The sequence below is a fragment of the Dicentrarchus labrax genome, unplaced genomic scaffold (assembly GCF_905237075.1).
Source record: "Dicentrarchus labrax unplaced genomic scaffold, dlabrax2021, whole genome shotgun sequence".
In the NCBI taxonomy this organism is placed as follows: domain Eukaryota; kingdom Metazoa; phylum Chordata; class Actinopteri; family Moronidae; genus Dicentrarchus; species Dicentrarchus labrax.
This window is the reverse complement of record NW_026136721.1, coordinates 30394084-30412990: the sequence shown is the minus strand read 5'-3', so window position 1 is coordinate 30412990 and position 18907 is coordinate 30394084. Positions and strand designations below refer to the sequence as shown.

The following is an 18907-nucleotide window of genomic DNA, read 5'->3' as shown; positions in this document are numbered from 1 at the left end:
CAGTTTATTCATTCCCAGTTTGTGTAAGGCAGTGTGACCAAGTCTATTACACAGAGAAGGAACAGGCTAAAAAAATCTCTATTTCACACACATCACAGCATGTTCCACATTAAAAAAATGGTTTCATGCTTTTAAGAAAACATCAGTGAAATAGTGGTCTGGCTTCACAAGAAGTATTGTGAAATCTGTGCTTAATAAAGCTGGTGGAGGTGAGTGTGCGTCCCAAATTTGTGTCAATGACTGTTTGTGTCTTTGAATGTGCATGTATGGTCTTACCTCTGCGTCTCGGCGCTGTACTGACCCCTGCCCACTTGATTGACAGCGCAAAGTCTGAACTGATAGGTCCTGGCAGGTGTGAGCCCGCCCACCGATACCTCGGTCACCACAGCGTCGACCTCTGATAGGTAGACCTTCCACGGTGAGTCTAGACAGAAGATACAAAGATTAGAGGCTGATGATATCTGGCTGAGGCAGGACAAACACAGACACGGGGACACTCAGGACCCATAAATCAAAAGGAAAGAAGGGAGGAATAGATAAAAGAAACAAGGAGGGAAGGTAGAAAGGAAGGAGGCGGGGTGAGCTGAAGAGAATTACAAAGGAAACAAGTACCACAGGATGCAACAAGAAAGTTTGGAGGGAAGAGGGGGGATTAATAAAGAAGCACAGATGCTTCTGTATACTGTTGCCAGCTTGTTGCCAGCTTATCTTTCAGTCTTTCTCCTGAAGATACCACAGACAGATGCACTATTAACGCACCAGCCACATGTGTATCTGTGTAAGTGAGAAGGATAGTGTGTGCGCCATTTAAAGCAAGCCTGGCGAGTGTATTAAATGCATTGTCTGACATGGAAATAGATTGTATACATAATGGGCCATTCTCTCTAAAATACAATCCAAAACATCTAATATACTACACACACACACACACACACACACACACACACACACACACACACACACACACACACACACACACACACACACACAGACACACACACACACAGAGCTGGTAATCACTGTGCACAAAACTCTCTGGATAGTCTTCAGCAAAATCGACCAGACATTTAGACATTTTTTTATTTTGTTGTATCTTTGTAGATGCTACAACAGAGCTGCTGAAATGGTGACAGCAGAAAAATTTGATTGTCTCCCTAAAGATTTCAGAATGAAGATAACTTAAAATGTCAAACTACATTAACGTTTGACATTTGTCCATCAGTCCAGCTCTTATTGTCATGTGCCAATGCTTGGCTCTGAATGTTTACCAATCCATCCCCTTAGCTTACAGCATCTGTTTCTCCAGTCATTCTTTTCCTAAATATCTCTCTCTCTCTTTTTCTATTTCTTATTTGACAAAGAGCCAGCCTGCTGTTTAAACATCTGTGGTAGAGAGAGGGTACGAGAGAGAGAGAGAGAGAGAGAGAGAGCGTGAGGGAGGGAGGAAAATAAGAGTTTATTTATAGGGAACCTGGATGTACATTTATGCAGCAACACCATTCTCCATATGTCCGCCTCTTGTAAATGAGTGTGTGTCAGTGCCTGGTAGACAGCAAGTGAACAGCTGTTTGCCGCTCAGGGACTATAAAATATGCCCAGACACACAAACACAAACATACGCACATACACACACGTACTGTTCTCAGAGAGCTCCAGCAGGTAGTACAGAAGCGGGGAGTTCCCATCAAAAGGGCGTAGCCAGGACAGCAGGACGGAGCGGGAGTCAGAGTCATTGAGACGGGCAGTCAGGGAGCGAGGAGAGTGTGGCAGCTCACTGAACACACAAAAAGACAAGAAAGACCCAGAAACATGAGATATGAGTTTGATTATATTTGCTTGGCCATCACTTTTCTAGAAAATAAGAGGCAGAACATTGAGGCAGTCAGCAGAACATTACCTGCCCCATCCCACCCCTCCCTTCACATGTAAGAAAAAAGAGAAGAAAAAGAGAAGAAAAACAATTGGTGTACTCTTCTTGACGGATTTCTGTGGTCATCCACTCATACAATTACACTGTGTTTTGAAAAGTAAATTAAGGACAAATATTTAACTGAGGATAAAAGTCATTGAGGTGTCATGTGGTTCCTCCCAGCGGTGTGATATAGTCAAAGAAGGCTGCCATACCTGTTTAAAACTACTTGCTTTTCCTAACAACTCACATCGTATTTTCTCAGAAACAGTGTTAGATGAGAAGACTGATACCATTCTTATGTCGGTATGTTAAATATGACACTACAGCCAGCATAACAGCTGAAAATCCATCTACCAGGACCTCTAAAACTCACTCAGTGACAAGCTGTGGTTTCACAGGGTCATTTGCCCGACTATTTCTCGCCACGAGCAGTTGTCAAGCCACCAGCAGAGAATCCAGAAGTTACTGCTCCAGGTCAAGAAATAGCACATCACCCCCGTAAAACCACAACTTGACATTTTTACACTTCTGTTATTTTTTTATAGGTTAAACAAATGAAATAGAATGTGTTAATTTGTGAGCTTTGGAGGTCCAGTCTTTCTGCTACTGGCTACTCACTGTACCTATATGGCCACTGAGCAGAAATGATAGCACTCCCATGTCTGGCCAGTAAATATAAATCTTCTTATTTAACTTTTTGGCAAGAAAGCTAGTAAACGCATTTCACATAGAGACAGCATATAATTACACATTTATACATGTTGTGTTTCACACACAAGTCTGTGACAAAGTGCCAAGACCTTACATTAGACAGATATTTGTTTCCTGTTCTGTTTTTCTGTTACATATGCATGGTGGTGGAACAATGTTGGCTCTGACACCCAGGCTGATTCCTGGGTCTGGTCCAGGATCAGTTCCAATGGGAGACACTTCTAAATATGGCTGTGGTTTGAATATATTTATTGTGATATTTTATTCTGTACATGATCTGGACCACGGCAAATATATTTCACCGCTATCTATTAAAAATAAATTCTCCAGACATTTGGGCATCCCTGTGGATATTTGTGCATCCCGGCCATGATAATAACAAAGAAGGTAACACAAATATATTCATGAAAGCAATAAAGAGTGTCCAGATATTTGATTTTAGGGCATCATAAAAACTGTTGGCTTGAAGGAGGAGAAGGGATAGAAAGGCAGATCTCAGTGTTTCTCTATGTGAAAGCTTACAGGTGCTAGCAGACATAAGAAGAGTTAACATATTAACAGACCACATAAAAAAAAAAAAAAAAAAAAATATATATATATATATATATATATATATATATATTTACACTGAAAGCATGACAGAAGACACGTTGTCCCTTGTGGCTATATTAGCTGTATTTTATATTCATAAGCTCATTAATTATTTCTAAACAATCATGGATGTGTTAATATCCTGTCCAAGAAGGTCTCCTCTGACAGGCTCTTGTTAATTTCATCAGATTAGATCAGAGTTAAACATTTTTTTTCATATTTTGTTTTCTGCCGTGTGTGCGGAGTTACGTTTTAATAGTCAAGTGGGTGTGAAGTCAGAAAACGTATAGAAAACAGAGAAGAGAGTGCAAGGAAGAGAGATATATGAAGAATATGACGTAATGTTGAAGTAGGAGGGAGAGTCGCGCACCACCAACAAGAAGCAAGGGCGGCGGTGAATGAGGCAGAGAGGGAGCAAGGGGAAATGAGAATGATGTTTTCTTTTCTGAGCTGACATGATCATATTAATTAATGGATGAGCTTAGAGAACGTTAGAGCAGCTACCTTCACACAGCCCACACAAAACACACACACACACACACACACACACACACACAGACGCACACTCACGAACACATGGATGGGTCTTGCGGGAGTTGAACTAATAACCTGCTGGTAATTAGTCTGTCTTCTCAGCCGCCAGCGTCTGTTAGCCTCTATGACCCACTGATACTGAGCTAACGAGAATGTCATTCACACACTTGGACGCACGCGCCCACACACACACACACACACACAGAGTCGTACAGAAATCCCTTCGTTCCCTTCATGTTTTTGAACAGCCATAAACAGAGACCCACTTCCTCCCTCTGAGTTTGACATGTGTAACCTCTCACCGCTGTATAATTCAGAAGGATGTGGACTCATGCTCTATCTCCATCCTACCCTGCAATTGTATTAATATATCATAAGTGCCTTTTATAAATATATTATACAAGTGCCTATTACTATATAAAGGCCACTACCTGATAGTGTTTCCCCACAGTTGCTATAATGAGGCTGTGTGGGTCGTGGGATACACTTAAATTGTGTGTGTGGCATGTTTTAATGTGAGCGTCAGGAATAAATGCTCATACCAGACACACAATGTGACAGGTTTCACACAGCCTACCTGATAGCAGATATAACCTTGCACTACTACTGCCAAAACATAACTCACACTAACTAGCTATATTCTCAAACCTTACAGTTTCAATGGTATAGACATGTATTTGGTTTAGAGGGTGTCTGACCGTTGACAGAGTATGGCTATTATTGGAAACAAGCAATCATTAAGGCAGCCGCAGAAATAAGCTGACAACATGCTTTCTTTATGTTTGGCAACATACTTAATTATCTATGTGCTTCTCCTGAATCTCATGTTTTGCATAGTCAGTCTCTTCTTCTATGATGCTTGATCCAGAGGTATCCTCCCTATCAATCACATCTGCATTGTGAATCAGACAGATTGCTTGTTATGGATTGGCTGTTTGTTTTCTCACTTGATTCCAACACAAAAAGTCGTTATTGTGAATTATGAAGAAGAAAACAGTTCACGCTTTGTTTATTGGATGAATGGTTGTTCTGTATTTCGCAATATATGTACATAAATACTATGAAAATCTAAAACAAGATGATATTTTGGTAACATAAAATGTTTACACTAAGTGAAGCAGTACCCTAAACCTAACCCCATTATATAAACATAATAAATAGAAAACAGTTATTTGCTTTCTTGCCAAGAGCTAGAGAAGATTGATACCATTCTTGTGTCAGTGTGTTAAACTGCAGCCAGGTTAGCCTAGCTTAGCACAAAGACTTGAAACAGAGGGAAACAGCTAGCCTGGCTCTGTCTGAAAGCAACAAAATCCCTCTGCCAGCAACGTTAAAGCTAATGAACTAACATCTTATATCTCAATCTCCAATCTGTACAGTTGTGCTTTCTGGGGGTTGTGTTCAAGAGTGAAACAACGCCACAGAAATTAGGTGACATAATTAAAACATGTTTGCATGATTCTTTGTACTCACATGACTTCGAGGCGCGCAGAGCGAGAATCGTTGCCAGCCTTTGACGTCACGGTGCAAGTGTAATCCCCAATGTCACCTGACCACGTCTGGCCAATAGTGAGGGAGCCCTGGCGCATGGAGACACGGCCTCCACTGGTCGGAAGGACAGGCACACCACCTCGATCCCACTTGAAGCTGCAATAGAAGATGGAAATATGTACTCTTCACTGTATGTATTCACAGATACACAGAAACCAGTGACTTCTACAGAAAACAGAGAAGAGAAGCAGATACTATAAGATTGCAGGTACCTAATATTGATTCTGGGATCATGTGTAGCATTACAGTCCAGAATAGCAGTGGTTCCTTTGATAACACGCTGGTCCGTTGGAGGCACAGAAATGGCTGTACGACCTACAAAAATCCAGAGAAGAAGAGAAAAATTGTGAGAGCGAGAACAGGAGGAGGAGGAGGAGGAGGAGGAGGAGGAGGAGCAGTGACAGTCTTAAATTTGTACATTTAAAAGTATGTTACTCCAGAACAATGAGACATTAATTAGAGCCCTAAACTGTTGAAGCTTTTCTTTCTCACTCACAAACACACATACAGACACCCACATGCACACACACATATAACACTGCTGAGTCACGTTAATAGTTATCCCACTCAGGTTTTAGCCATTTCACAGCTGTTTGGCTACCTAGAGAGAAAAAGTACACTGGTGAAAAATAAATGTGGATGCTGTGTAGAAGGCATCTTTTTATGTCTGTAACTCAGTTGTGGTAATTTGCGATGTGACCAGGCCTCCAATAGATGAGTATAGTTTTTATATATCACATTTCTCAACAGAAGACCATGGTTAATCTAACTCAACAGTATTTAATCTGAAGCTGCCAAGATATATATATAAAAAAATCCATCAATAGGTTTACCAGATAATCAATCATCCTTTTACCCAGGCCAGTCGGATGATTATTTCATCATTGCACCAGCCCAGTGCATCGATAACCAATCACACTGCTCTTCATTAACCTGAGCTAATGCAATTGGACAGCTAAAGATAAATTAGTGTCCCATGTCTGTTTTAGTCTGTTTAGCAAATGTATATTGAGCAGTTTAAGTGTCTATAGTACGGGTGTGTATGTGTCTTACTCCAGACGGTGAGCGTAGCAGTGGCGTTAATGGTTCCCTCTGAGTTTGAGGCAATACAGGTGTATTCTCCTGAATCCTGGAAGCTGATTGGCTTAATCTCCAAACCACCTGACTGCAACTGTGTGAACCTGGGAACCTGCACGGAGCCGCTAGCTAAGACCTGCGATCCTACAGAGAGAGAAAATAATGAAATAGCCTTGAAGTGAATTAAAGTAATTACGTAATTAAGCACATTTTTAATTACAAACACATCAAGTCAGTGTGTCTGTGTCTTTGTGTGTAATGCAAAGTTTGTGGTCTGTCACCTTTCCTCCAGGCGATGGCGGGTTTTGGAGCTCCGCTCGTCTGGCAGGTAAACAATGCTGTGTTCCCATCAGTTACTGTTTGGTCAGACGGAGGGAATGTAAATGTGGGAGCCACACCTGAAACACGGGGAGAGAACATGAGAGGAAAGAATACAGAGAAATGGCAACTGAGAGTAGATTGGTGGAAAAAGAGTGGAGCAAGAGTGAAGCTTAATGGAAAATAGGAAACAGAGGAATGGAAAGGGAAAGGATGACAGTGTTGATCTAAACACAAATGCTTCCTCTTTGATCAATGGAGGCTTTATTCATTACCTAGCGCTACGTGTGTGTGCATAAATGTGGAAGGTGGTGGCGTGGAAGCTCCATGGGGACTTTTAATTATAGCGCTTACTAAACAGAACGTGACTCTACTGGGACAAATAAAACCGTATTAATAATGTGCAGACTTCTGCACCGCAAACCATACATATAGTGAAGGTATAGAGTGTTCAACTGATTCTGACTGAAGTTAAATTTAAAGAACAACATGGTCTTTTGTTGTTTTATTTTCTAGCACAAACACAACTCAAACTCACTTTTCAAATAAATGTTAATGACTGTTCTGAATGTCTATATGTAAAGTAAAAATGTAGAAAATAAAGTGGGACGGTCAGAATAGACCTTTAACAATTATTCCATTAATCGTCAACCAACATAAAAATAATACATATTAGTCATTTTTAAGCAAAAGTTATGCCAGATTGCCAATAAATCATCTTTTGTTGACACATGAGAAAGAAAGTTAAAGGAAAATAGTAGAGTTAAGAGAGGGTGAATTAGCCCAGACAAAAAACGATGCAGAGACTGACAGTAGGTGTGTATGTACAAGTGTAACAATGTAAGAAGTTTGTGTTTTATTGTGTGTCAGTCAAACTCACTAGAAACAAGGAGCTGTGTGTGTGCCTGGGTTTCTCCGGCAGCGTTGCGAGCGAGGCACTGGAATATTCCTCCGTCTCCTGGCTGCACCCTGCGCACTGTCAGCCCGGTTGCTGTGGTGACCTTGTAGCGAGGGTTGGCCAGTTTGGAAAGAGGCACCGCATCCTTAAACCACTCTATCCTGGGCTGGGGCACGCCTACACATGTGCACGAACACGAAAAACGAACACACATAGGGTGAACATTTTCAATTTCCTTAATAAGAAGCCAGCTGACCTCACTGCTGAGCAAACTGCTCCAACTCCCACTAAAACAGCCACACACACACTCTTTTCACCAATCTTTCTTCTGTTATCCACTCTCTCCCTATAAATATGCATGCAGGCATAATGACTGCTAATAATATATTGATTGGAGGGTGTGGGTGGTAGGGTAGGGGTGGCAGAAGGGGCCAAAAAACATTCTGAATAAAAGATGTGGGCAAGAGCAGCACGCTGGATATCTACAGTATCGGCTGCCACCTGTCTGACGGACATGCCAGATATGACAGGCAGGGGGCTCATGCAATTACTCTGTCTCAACCCTCCACACCAGGGTGTGTGTGTGTGAATGTGTGTGTGTTTTTGAGGAAGGGAGGAAGAGATGAATTCCACACTTTTCCTCAATCTGTTGGTGTCAAGCTTTCACAGACATGCGTGAAGTATTTTTCACCCCCTCCTTGTCTCGCTCACTCTGTCACTCTCCACTCTATCTGTCTTTCCTCCTTTCCTCGTTCCTCCTCCCAGCCTCCATCCCTCTCTCCATACCCTCAGGCCTCTGCTATTTAATTACACTGCCACTGTATCAGATTACTGAGGAGGAACATAAACTCGCTCAGTGTGTGTGAGAGAGAGGGAGAGAGAGAGGAGTATGTTGCAGTTTTTAGAGCTGTGTCCACCCCTGCTCTTATAAATGTTTTCATATAATCCATTTAGAAACAAGAGTCATAATCGAGGGCCAATTTTCAGACTTGGTCTCGACTAATCTGCTCGTACTGTTTATAAGTCACTGTTCAAGAAGCCTACAAACTAATGCACGCGCATACTGAATGAAACAAACCTCAGCATAATGTCAGGTCGATAGCGTCACCTTGACACACCCTGAGCAGTAGGCACTTAAGATAAACAAGGCAGTCTCTATCAAATGTACAAAGATCAGACTCAACACCTTCTACAAACTGACTAACATGTTCTCGAACAAAGACAAACATACAGCATTAGAATTTGAATATAGGGATTCATCACAATCAGTTCAGTTCATGACCTATCTGGTTACAAACACCAGCAGAGTTAGAGCCTCAGTATGCTTCAAAGTGCTTGTCTGATTGTCTGAAACCTCCGCCCCCCCCACACACTCCAACACGAAAATTGGAACAGGCCGTGCCCGACAATTTTGTTTTGCAAAGTTCACCCATAGCACATTTGAGTCAGTAGTCTGAGTTTGGCAAATAAAGTAGCTTCCAAAATTATAGTGCTTTTAGAACAATATCGCCTGTTTGTGTTGCTATCCATCCATCCATCAGCATGGAAACAATGTCCAAGGAAACAAAAAGAGAGAATTTCAGACTAATAGAATGCTTAAAAAATATAATTGTGCACTTACTCAATCGGCTGGCACTTTATATTTGGTTTGGCTGTATTTTAGAATGCATTTTTACACAGAACTCCTGATCCTGTATGCGGATATGCGACTTATACAAGTGTGATGTAGAAACTGGAAGCCATCAGTGCGCATACACTGAGCAACAGACTTTACAGTGACGTAGGAGACATCTTAGTGTCCAGCAGGAAAACATGAAACCAAATTAACAAAATGTGCATATTCACAGCTTCTGGAATAGTAGAATGAGAAGAGGAAGGAGTAGATGCTTTTTGAAGGATTTTAATGTGTTTTCAGACACACATTATTGTTCCAAGCAGACTATTTGTATAAATGTCTTAATACATGTCTGGAGGGGGGGATATTTAAGCATATAGTCACACACACACACACACACACACACACACACACACACACACACACACACACACACACACACACACACACACACACACACACACACACACACACACACACACACACACACACACACACACACACACACACAGACGTACCTGTAGCCAGGCAGGGGATATCTACATTCCTGTCGAGCTCAGCAACGATCTTCCTCTTAGGTTGAGCAGTTAGAGAAGGTGGCTCTGCAGAGAAATCAAAATGTAAAGCTTTTAAATATACAACACATTCTGTATCAATATATAGATGAAATAACAAATCAAACTGAACAACCTCAAAAAACACCCAATTCTGTGTGCAACACGATTCAACTACTAATAATAAGCCATCGAAAAAGGGCTTAAAATGTGTTCAATCATTAAATAGCTTTAAAAAATCTTTAAAAAAGAAGAATTGAAAGTTTGCCCTCTCCAAGTATTAATTATTTCACAGAGAAGGGACTTGGAGTGGAAACCTGGCACTGCAGAATAAAAATGGGTCCCCCTTGTGGCCCTGAGTATCTTGAGTGTCATTGGAAGGCAGGATTTCTGTCTATATGCCCTGTGAAATGACTTCTACACACAGTTACAGAAAAACACATTCTCTGAGCTCCCCAAGGGAAACAATCCCCTTTTTAAACTACTCTATTTCCCTGCCAATAACTGCTCCCTTTAAACATCTTCACCAGTGTCGCTCTAAACGCTGACAGCCGCTCGGAGACAAAGCTTCCCTCAATTTTTTTTTTTTTTTTCAAAAAAATTACCTACTCTTGCATACGCTCCATTTCTTTCGGAAACATTTGTTAATATTTAGTTAGAGATATTGACACAGCGAGCCCAGAGAGAGGGGAGAGGGAGAAAGACTGGCTAATTCATTTTCAGTCTGGCATCTCTTGAAAAGTGGCACCCCATTCACTGAAAAATGACTCTGAGGAAAATGAAATGTCCAGTGTATGCACTAAATAATGAATGTGTAAAGATATAATTCTTATGGAACGAGGAGAAAGCATTTTAATGGAAGTTTCATTTCTGTACTTTTTTCTAGGGCTACAGACTTGTTAATAACAACATATAAAAGGGTGTTTTTGACACCATGCTGTCGTTTTAATGCTGTTGTACTTTTATGACAAAGAAAAGACAATAAATCCCTTTGCTCCAGTGTTATTTCTCTCAATTTCTCCTTCGTTGCTTCACAAAGTGGATGGGTAAAATGAAGTGGCAATAAAAAAAAAAAAAGACAAACTGCAAGCTTGATCAAGCTTTGTGTGTGAGTGTGTAGACAGATACATGGTAGACTCCCATGCTGGTGCTACATTTATTTTACTTCACTACACTGACTTTAAAGTTCTCTACTACTTCATAGTAACTTTTAAACCCACACATGCGCGCATCTCCTATCTTTATGGTGCACGGTGGAATTCGGCATGATTGCTGACAAGAGAAGGAGGGAGGCGTGCAGCGAAGGGAGACCAGAAAAACAAGAGATGAGTAACAACCATGTGGCCTGACACCGATAACACAGGTGCATTAATCGCCTTCAGTCAGGTGAGTGCAAGGACTTATATGCACAACAAAACACATTTTGGAGTGTTTGGGTGGTTGGTTTTAAAGCTCTGAGCTTCCATGGATTCCCTGCTGTCTGCCTGCAAAACAAAGATGGAGAACAACAACAGATATTGTTGTTTGCACCAGTCGTCTGTACAGTATACAACATGGGCACGCAGTGTCATATATATTCCGATTACTGGATCTGGGCAGAAAAGAAATGAAATTGAATAATGAATACCTTTGAGGCTGTCTCCTACTTTCACACAGACACATACACTATTCTGTTTAGGAATCCCTTTCATTGCATCGAGGTCTTTTGAGCCCATAGCAAAAAAGAGAGGATCAGTACTAATGTATTCATCAGTCTCTACTCCTGATACATATGAATGCATGCAGACTTTGTCCCTAGCAGGCAGGCCTTAACAGCCCTGTTGGCCTAATGAAGGAAGATAACATAGAAAGGGAGAAAGAGAGAGGGGGAAGACAGAAAGAAAGTAGGGTACAAAAGTCGGTGGTAGATAGTGAGGGGGGCACATAAAGGGAATGAGTGGGGTATAAATATTCAGGCAGGTCTTTTTCTGACTAGTGAGTATTCTGTAGGCGTGGGTAGTTTGCTCTCTCCGCGTTAGGTGCTCCCTCGCTCTGACAATCACAGCAGATCAAAAAGACGCTGACGAACTGGGGGAGAAAAGTTTTGCTTCATCAATCACACGCTCCCTGGCTGCGTGTATGTTGTTTTCTATTTACGCACACATATCGAGGACAGGAGTGGATTGTGACGAGAGCGCTTCTGTTTGAGTGCTTTCAGTGTTCTCTTATTGATTGGTGACTCCAGGGAACAAAACTAATTTAGCTGCCGGGCAAACAGGCATGTGTGTTCTCGGTGCCATTTTGTGACTGTGTCTAAGTGTAGGGTACACGCATCCATGTGATTGTGAGCACACATGGATGAAATAGTGTGTACGTGTGTGTAACAGCTGCTTGTGACTACAATGGACAGTTTACTGTTGAGTGTGGACAACAGATTCAGCTCGAGTAGTCCTGTAGCTGACAGTCACTGCCTCGGGTGTTCGCAGTCATGCTTCCAGGAGAAAAGTAGGAAAACATGGAAGAATAAACTGACTGAAACAACGCCTGGAGCCAAAAATGTACAAGAAAAGACGATAGCGAGGTTAAAACAGAAATTAATGGTACATGTTGAGGGAATTAGGCTTGATGGGTCAGGCCTACCCAGGATAATCACGGATAATCATGTTAGGCACTGTGTGTGTGTTTGTGTGTGTTTGTGTGAATTACTGCCTCTTTCTCTTACCCATTACAGTGAGGTGGGCCCTAGCCTCCACAGGTTTGGCAGTGTTGTTGCTAAGCAATGCTTCACAAACATATAAACCCGTGTCAGAGGAGGTTGGGGCAGGAATAATGAGCCGACGCCCACTGGCCAGCCGACGCCCATCACGTTTCCATGACACCACAAGGCTGTCCACCGGTCTGAGAGAACAGGGGAGGGGAGAAAAAAAAAGAGAAGATAAGAGAAGAGATGCAACGAGAAGAGAAAGAAAAACAGGAGTGTGGTGAATTGGACAAAAAACAAAAGAGTGACAGAAGGCAATTACAACATATTAAATCCATCAGTTTATGTGTCAATGAGGCAGGAAATGAATGATGACAGTCTGTATATCAGAGCAGTCAGCTCTACTCAGCATGAAGGAGCTTCAGTAAGTTACTCTGAATGTTGGAGACGGAATGAGTTTTCATGTATAGTGAAATTTAGTTTGAGATAAATAACATCAAAACACCATTTGTGTGTGTGTGTGTGTGTGTGTGTGTGTGTGTGTGTGTGTGTGTGTGTGTGTGTGTGTGTGTGTGTGTGTGTAACACAGCGTGAATACAGCATGGTATCTGATCGTAAAAAGTGCAGCTCAGTTTTTTGGTGCGTTTTCATGCAACAATTCAACTCTTACAAGCAATCTGCATTAAAATTTCCAGCTGATTTACTAGGACAACACCTAATTATGTACTATTATGTATCAGCAGCTGGAACTGCCTTTTTTTAAGGACAGCTTTAAAAGTTGTGAGATTCTTTCACAAAAAGTAAGCTACATATAATGATGCAAATATGAATCTTACTTTCATTAATGTCACATTGTTTTGCTTTATTATTATTGCATATTCTGTTTGTTATGTTAGTTTATTTCTAATTTGTTCTTTGGTTTTTATTCCAATAGCAATCACTTTATTGCTGACATTAGATGGCAATAATACAAGACTGTCATATTAAAAGATGAGGTGAAGACAAGCTGGTAATTCAGCATGGAAATTCACCCAACAAAGTACGAACAATAGCATTCTAGGGGTGTAAGGAAATATTAATACACTTGAGTTTTGCAGTATTATGTTTTGTGATACTGTATCGATTCTCAAAAACACAGTATTGATCTTTATTTAATAGTTTATATGCAAATATTTGTGGCAGTGGTTAATTTTGTGTTGTGTTTAAACTTTTGACCACTAAATACCATGTTACAGGGATTTTATGCATATTGTGGTGTGTTCTTTACACTACTATCATTACATTAATGCACTCCCGTTTTCTGTACAGTTTTCTTATCTTTATTTATTTATATTTTAAAAGTACTATCTTTTGTGTGATTTTTGTGTGATTTGTATATTTGTATATTGTATGCACTAATTCCTTGTAGGTGTTTAGGTCAGTTTGGTCAAAATAACTTGAGACACTAAAAATCCTTATCTGTGAGAAGTCACATAACACTTAGAGGGTAACTTAGGTGAAAACGCAAACTAGTCCACTTAATATGCAGTCCAACTGTAAATAATGTCAGACTTAAAATGTGTTTTGTATTTTCTTAGGACACAGTTGAGAGTATGCTGCTTTCTATCTCAGATGATACACCCCGAGGTATAGGCAAAGTTAGATGGAAAAGTAATTAAACTTACCACTGGGCTGATATGACAAATTTTAATATGCTTACTCAGTGGGTCCTGTCCACAACAAAAGAATCCAAAATTTACCCAAAGCCTGAAAAGCAGATTTTACAGCCCTTAATACTAGACCCACTGGCACTGCTTGTTTTCAGTCACACTCCTAATTATTTTAGCCCTCTACCAGGACTGCATTGGTGCATGTGACTGATTAATGGTTAATGGATGTGGAAAGCAGATGCTTTTAGACTTCAGTACTGCACTCGATTTCACTGATCATACTCTTCATTTTCCCCAAACTTCAACGGAATAGTTCCTCTCTTTCAGTTCTTCCCTGGGTACAGAATTATCTCTCTGGAGTGAGTATCAGTGGGTGCTTCTCTGATATGAGAAACAGTCCCTGTGGAGTTTCTGGCAGAAGAAATGCAGAAGAATGAGCTGCAGTTGTATTACTTCTAGAGTAGGTTACAAAGACCAAATCACTTGGAGTTAAAGGAGCAGTGTGTAGGATTTAGTGGCATCTAGCGATGTAGTTGCAGATACCAGCTCCCTCGCTTCACCTTCCCCGTTAAAGTGCAAGTACTGTGGCCGTGAAACGCGCAAAAAACACGAGCGCAGTAGCGAACTGTTAGCAGTTCAAAATGGCTGACTCAATAGACCGGCAGCGTCTGTAGATACAAACGGCTCACTCTAAAACACAACAAGTGTTACACACTGGACTTTTTTAATGAAAAAGCCATATTTGTATGATAGGAATGGATCCCGCTGAGAAAAGCATCTCGTATTGTGTTTAATACAGTTTTACTTATTTTTCATACTGTACCTTGAGTGCAACCCGGTGGTCAAGTGCTGGTCAAGTGCTGCTGAGAAACATTTAAAGGGACTTAGCTCTCACAGAAGAGAGCAGCCCGACTAACCCTGACTAAATAACACAATCCAACAAAAACCCTGAACAAATAATCCACGGTGAACCATATCCCCTGTTGGGTTCTGACTCTTCAGGCTAGCTGTGCTTTTATCTGGTCAAAAGCAGCTTCAGCCTCACTTTTCTTTTCAATCAAAGTTGGACTTGTAGAAGAAAAAGCATCTGAGAGCATATTCCAAAATATTAAGTATTAATAATGTTCTTCTTGTATATATACTAGGATGTAAGATGACGGTACCAAAAATGTTGTTTTCTTCCAAGGCAGTTGGCTAAGCCGTATCGGTCTCCCTGAAGGAGGTAGAAAAATGGCGAAAACTTTCCCTGCAGTTCTTTCTCCGTCGTCTGGCATCAGAATCAGTGCGTTCAGTGTGTGATATAGAAAACAATGAGCAAGTACTGGAGAAGTTACATAGAGCTATACTGTTCTCATGCCACCCCTGTGACTTAAATGTAATCAGTGTAAAGTGTTCCTTTAGTCTTGGCAGAGGAGTATTCACAACGGTTGTTTAGAGAGAATAAAAGGTTGCACTACAGGCTGTGTTCAAAACAAATACTCCACTGTTTAACATAAAGCACACATGAGCCGGTGCTTTGCCTTTTTACTCATAAGGGATAAAGAGGGAGGTTGGATGGTGTGCATCGAAAGGATGAGCGGAAACTGATTTTTTGGCAACTATTAAACTAAAGTAGAATTTGCTGTTGCTTTGAAAAACATGTGTTGAGTTAGACTAGACTGCACCCCCTGTGTCCAAGTGTGTGTGTGTGTGTGTGTGTGTGTGTGTGTGTGTGTGTGTGTGTGTGTGTGTGTGTGTGTGTGTGTGTGTGTGTGAGTGTGTGTGTGTGCATACAGTACTTGGCAAGGGTCAGTGTGAATTTGTGGGTGTGTTTAACTTCCCGGCTGAGGTCAGATGGGACTCTGATCCAACTTCTATTTAATTTACCTTGATACTGGTGTGTGTGTATGTATTTGTGAGCGGCACACATGCTATATGTGTGTGTGTGTGTGTGTGTGTGTGTGTGTGCATGTGTGCTTTGTGTGTCAGTGTGTCTATACACTAATACAATGGGGAAAGACTTGCTGAGCAATGAGTTTATGTGGTGTCCTCTAATTGCCCTGGAAGAAAACAATGCTGTCCAGAAAGAAAGAAATTGTTCGTACATTCGTTTGTGCGTATGTGTGTGTTTGTGTGTGTGGGCATGTACATTAAAGAAATTTACCTGGCGTTAGCAACACACTCCAGGGTAGCCTCACTGCCTGCCACCACTGTTGTGTTTTTGGGTGCAATCACAATTGCCGGAGCCACAATTTCTGATTCAGGATCTGTGACAGAGAGAGAAAATACGAATAAATCAGACACAGACCTCAATAGTCTCACACTCACACTACTACACACGTTTACACATGCACAACACTTTATTTATTCATTTCTTCATACAACATTTCAATATAGCATTGACTGTAAAACCTAAAGAAGAAAGATAAAGAAATAAAATGAAATGTTAAAAAAATAAAACTTTTCTAACACTCATAACTATATGCACATCCTCATACGTTGGGCAGATACTGTAAGCATTTGGCCTTACTTTAACTCCAAGATTAATTTTATCATCTGCTAGATCTAGATTATACCATCTGCTACAGCTAGACTCCATTTCCAACAATCTAGCTGTTGGACAAGCAGATACATTTATGACATTTTAGAAATGTTGGTTGGTTGCTTTGCAGTTTGAGTAGTTCTGGATCCAATTTCAAAAATAGCCACTGTTGAAAGATCTGTTACAAACTTTAGTAGCATGTTTTTATATATTATTGGAGTAGTATTTTACAGAACTGTAGTCTTAACTGAGACTGTTCCCGGTTATAGAAAAAACTGAAGTTCCCCGCAAAACAGATGCTTCAAATTGTCCGTATCTTCTTCATCATATTCTTTGTTTTGTATCTTATTTTCCATTCAATAGTATTGCACAAAGCAACACTACCCTTTTTCTCTTTTTTCAACCCCTTTTGAGCATATTAAAACAGAAAAGAAGCCACACTCGCTGTGAAGAAAGAGTGATTTAATTCTACCCAGTGTACAAGATTAACATCTGTACAGTGTCTCCCCAGCTTAAAAAACACATTCAAATATGCTCGATGAAAAGATATATAGGAGAGAATGATAGTATACTAATCTGAGAAGATTAGTAAAAAGTGGAAGAGAATTATAGAATAAGAAAAAATGACAGTACATAAGAGAGGATGATGGTATGTGACTGACAGTGTGTAAGACAGAATGACAGTATATGTGATTGAGAACAGATGTTTGAGTCTGACTGAAATTTAAGAGAGTTTGAATGAAACTCTTTAATTCTTTCCACTACTTCTAAACGCACATATTCTCAATCTCACACACACACACTAATTCTCTAAAAAACAATACCGTACACCGCATTTCTGTCTGAAGAACAATAATGATGTATTGAGGAGACAGAATGATGATGGGTGTGAGTTACAATGATAGTGTTTAGTACAGTACAATGGTTTGAGTATGTGAAGAATGATTTATTGCCTAAAAGGTGTGTAGGAGAGTATGGTGGTGTATGTGCAAGATTATGATTGTGTGTGAGTATGATTTATGGTGTGAATGGCTTCTCCTAAGAAAAAAAGGACACACTAGGATTGTTATCAGTTTGAAGTGTGTAACATCTGCTCAGCAAAATAGTATAAAACCAGTAGAATAGGCCAATGGAACAAAAATATTTATCAATGTTTTACAGAATGTGTGAAGCCTGTATATTGCTGTGAAGTGTGTGCACGTGTATAACATCATTGTGTTTCCCATGCATACACGGTATAACCAATGAATATGTAGATTTCCCATAAGGAAGGAGTAGGGACTACAAATTAACAGGCTAGGTCGATAGGGGCTGGTGAAGGGTGAGGGGTGTAAGGAAGGGGGGTTTGGAGGGAGGCAGGGGGAGACGAGGAGCAGCTTTGATCTCCCCTTTGAAGGGAGGAAGGACGAAAAGGTGGTAATTAACTCCCTGCTCTTTATTCCTCCATCTCATTCTCTCTCTCTTTCTCTTTTTTTAAATCGGAGGGAAAGAGCAGAAAAATCATATCCCACTGTCACACAGAATAAGATATGTGGGTACAGAAAGACAGGAAAATGATAGCCACACACACACACACACACACACACACACACACACACACACACACATACATACATACACGCACAGACACACACATACCCACAGTACTGTCTTGACACCTACTCTCACTGACACTCTAACTCACGGTAGAGGTTGAGTCATTAATGGGGAAGATAAGTGAAGTGACACAAAAAAGAGAAATGAGAAGTAATAGTGGAGGTCTCTATCACGCTCACAATCTCTCCATAACACTCACGCACATACACACACACACACACACACACAAACTGTATATATACACACAAGAGCCTTTTTGTCTTTAATTTCATTGTGCAGGGAGCAACATCTTGTACGATGTATTACAATTTGAAAGGTTTGGTGTCGGAGAAGAAAAGATGGGTAGGAGTGGGTGGATGATAGAAAGAGACGGAGGGATGGTAGACAGGCACAGCTAGACGCGGAGAGAGTAAGTGGAGAGTGTCCATTAGCTGTCCACTGTGGGAAGCAGAGGTCAGGCAGGGACTAGTAGCCATCAGTGGAGCCTTAATGGCAGCAGCAACCGCCGATAATGAGCGGAGGGGGATGTGAACCCAACCTGTTAACTTGGGCTGTGTGTCTGAGGGGAGCAGACAGATAAATCAGGACAGCGGGAACACCTGTTTGACAAGGGAGAACACAGAGGTAAAAGAAAAGAGCTCAGAGGAGAGAGATTTTAGGGAGTATATATGTAGATGGGAAAGCGAGGGGGGACTGTACA

General features: G+C 40.9%; 1 protein-coding gene across 1 annotated transcript in view; it reads right to left on the bottom strand.

The window, feature by feature from the left end:
• The window catches only part of LOC127355621 (protein sidekick-1), a 221829-nt gene that overhangs the window by 66705 nt on the left and 136217 nt on the right, over positions 1-18907 (bottom strand). Inside the window, exons 7-16 of the mRNA XM_051386674.1 lie at positions 16234-16336; positions 12463-12638; positions 9726-9809; positions 7575-7769; positions 6658-6774; positions 6353-6520; positions 5512-5614; positions 5222-5395; positions 1638-1774; positions 277-424 (exon numbers count right to left, since the gene is read on the bottom strand). Of these exons, the coding sequence (XP_051242634.1) occupies positions 277-424; positions 1638-1774; positions 5222-5395; positions 5512-5614; positions 6353-6520; positions 6658-6774; positions 7575-7769; positions 9726-9809; positions 12463-12638; positions 16234-16336 (1405 nt within the window). The remainder of the gene's footprint in view (positions 1-276; positions 425-1637; positions 1775-5221; positions 5396-5511; positions 5615-6352; positions 6521-6657; positions 6775-7574; positions 7770-9725; positions 9810-12462; positions 12639-16233; positions 16337-18907) is intronic.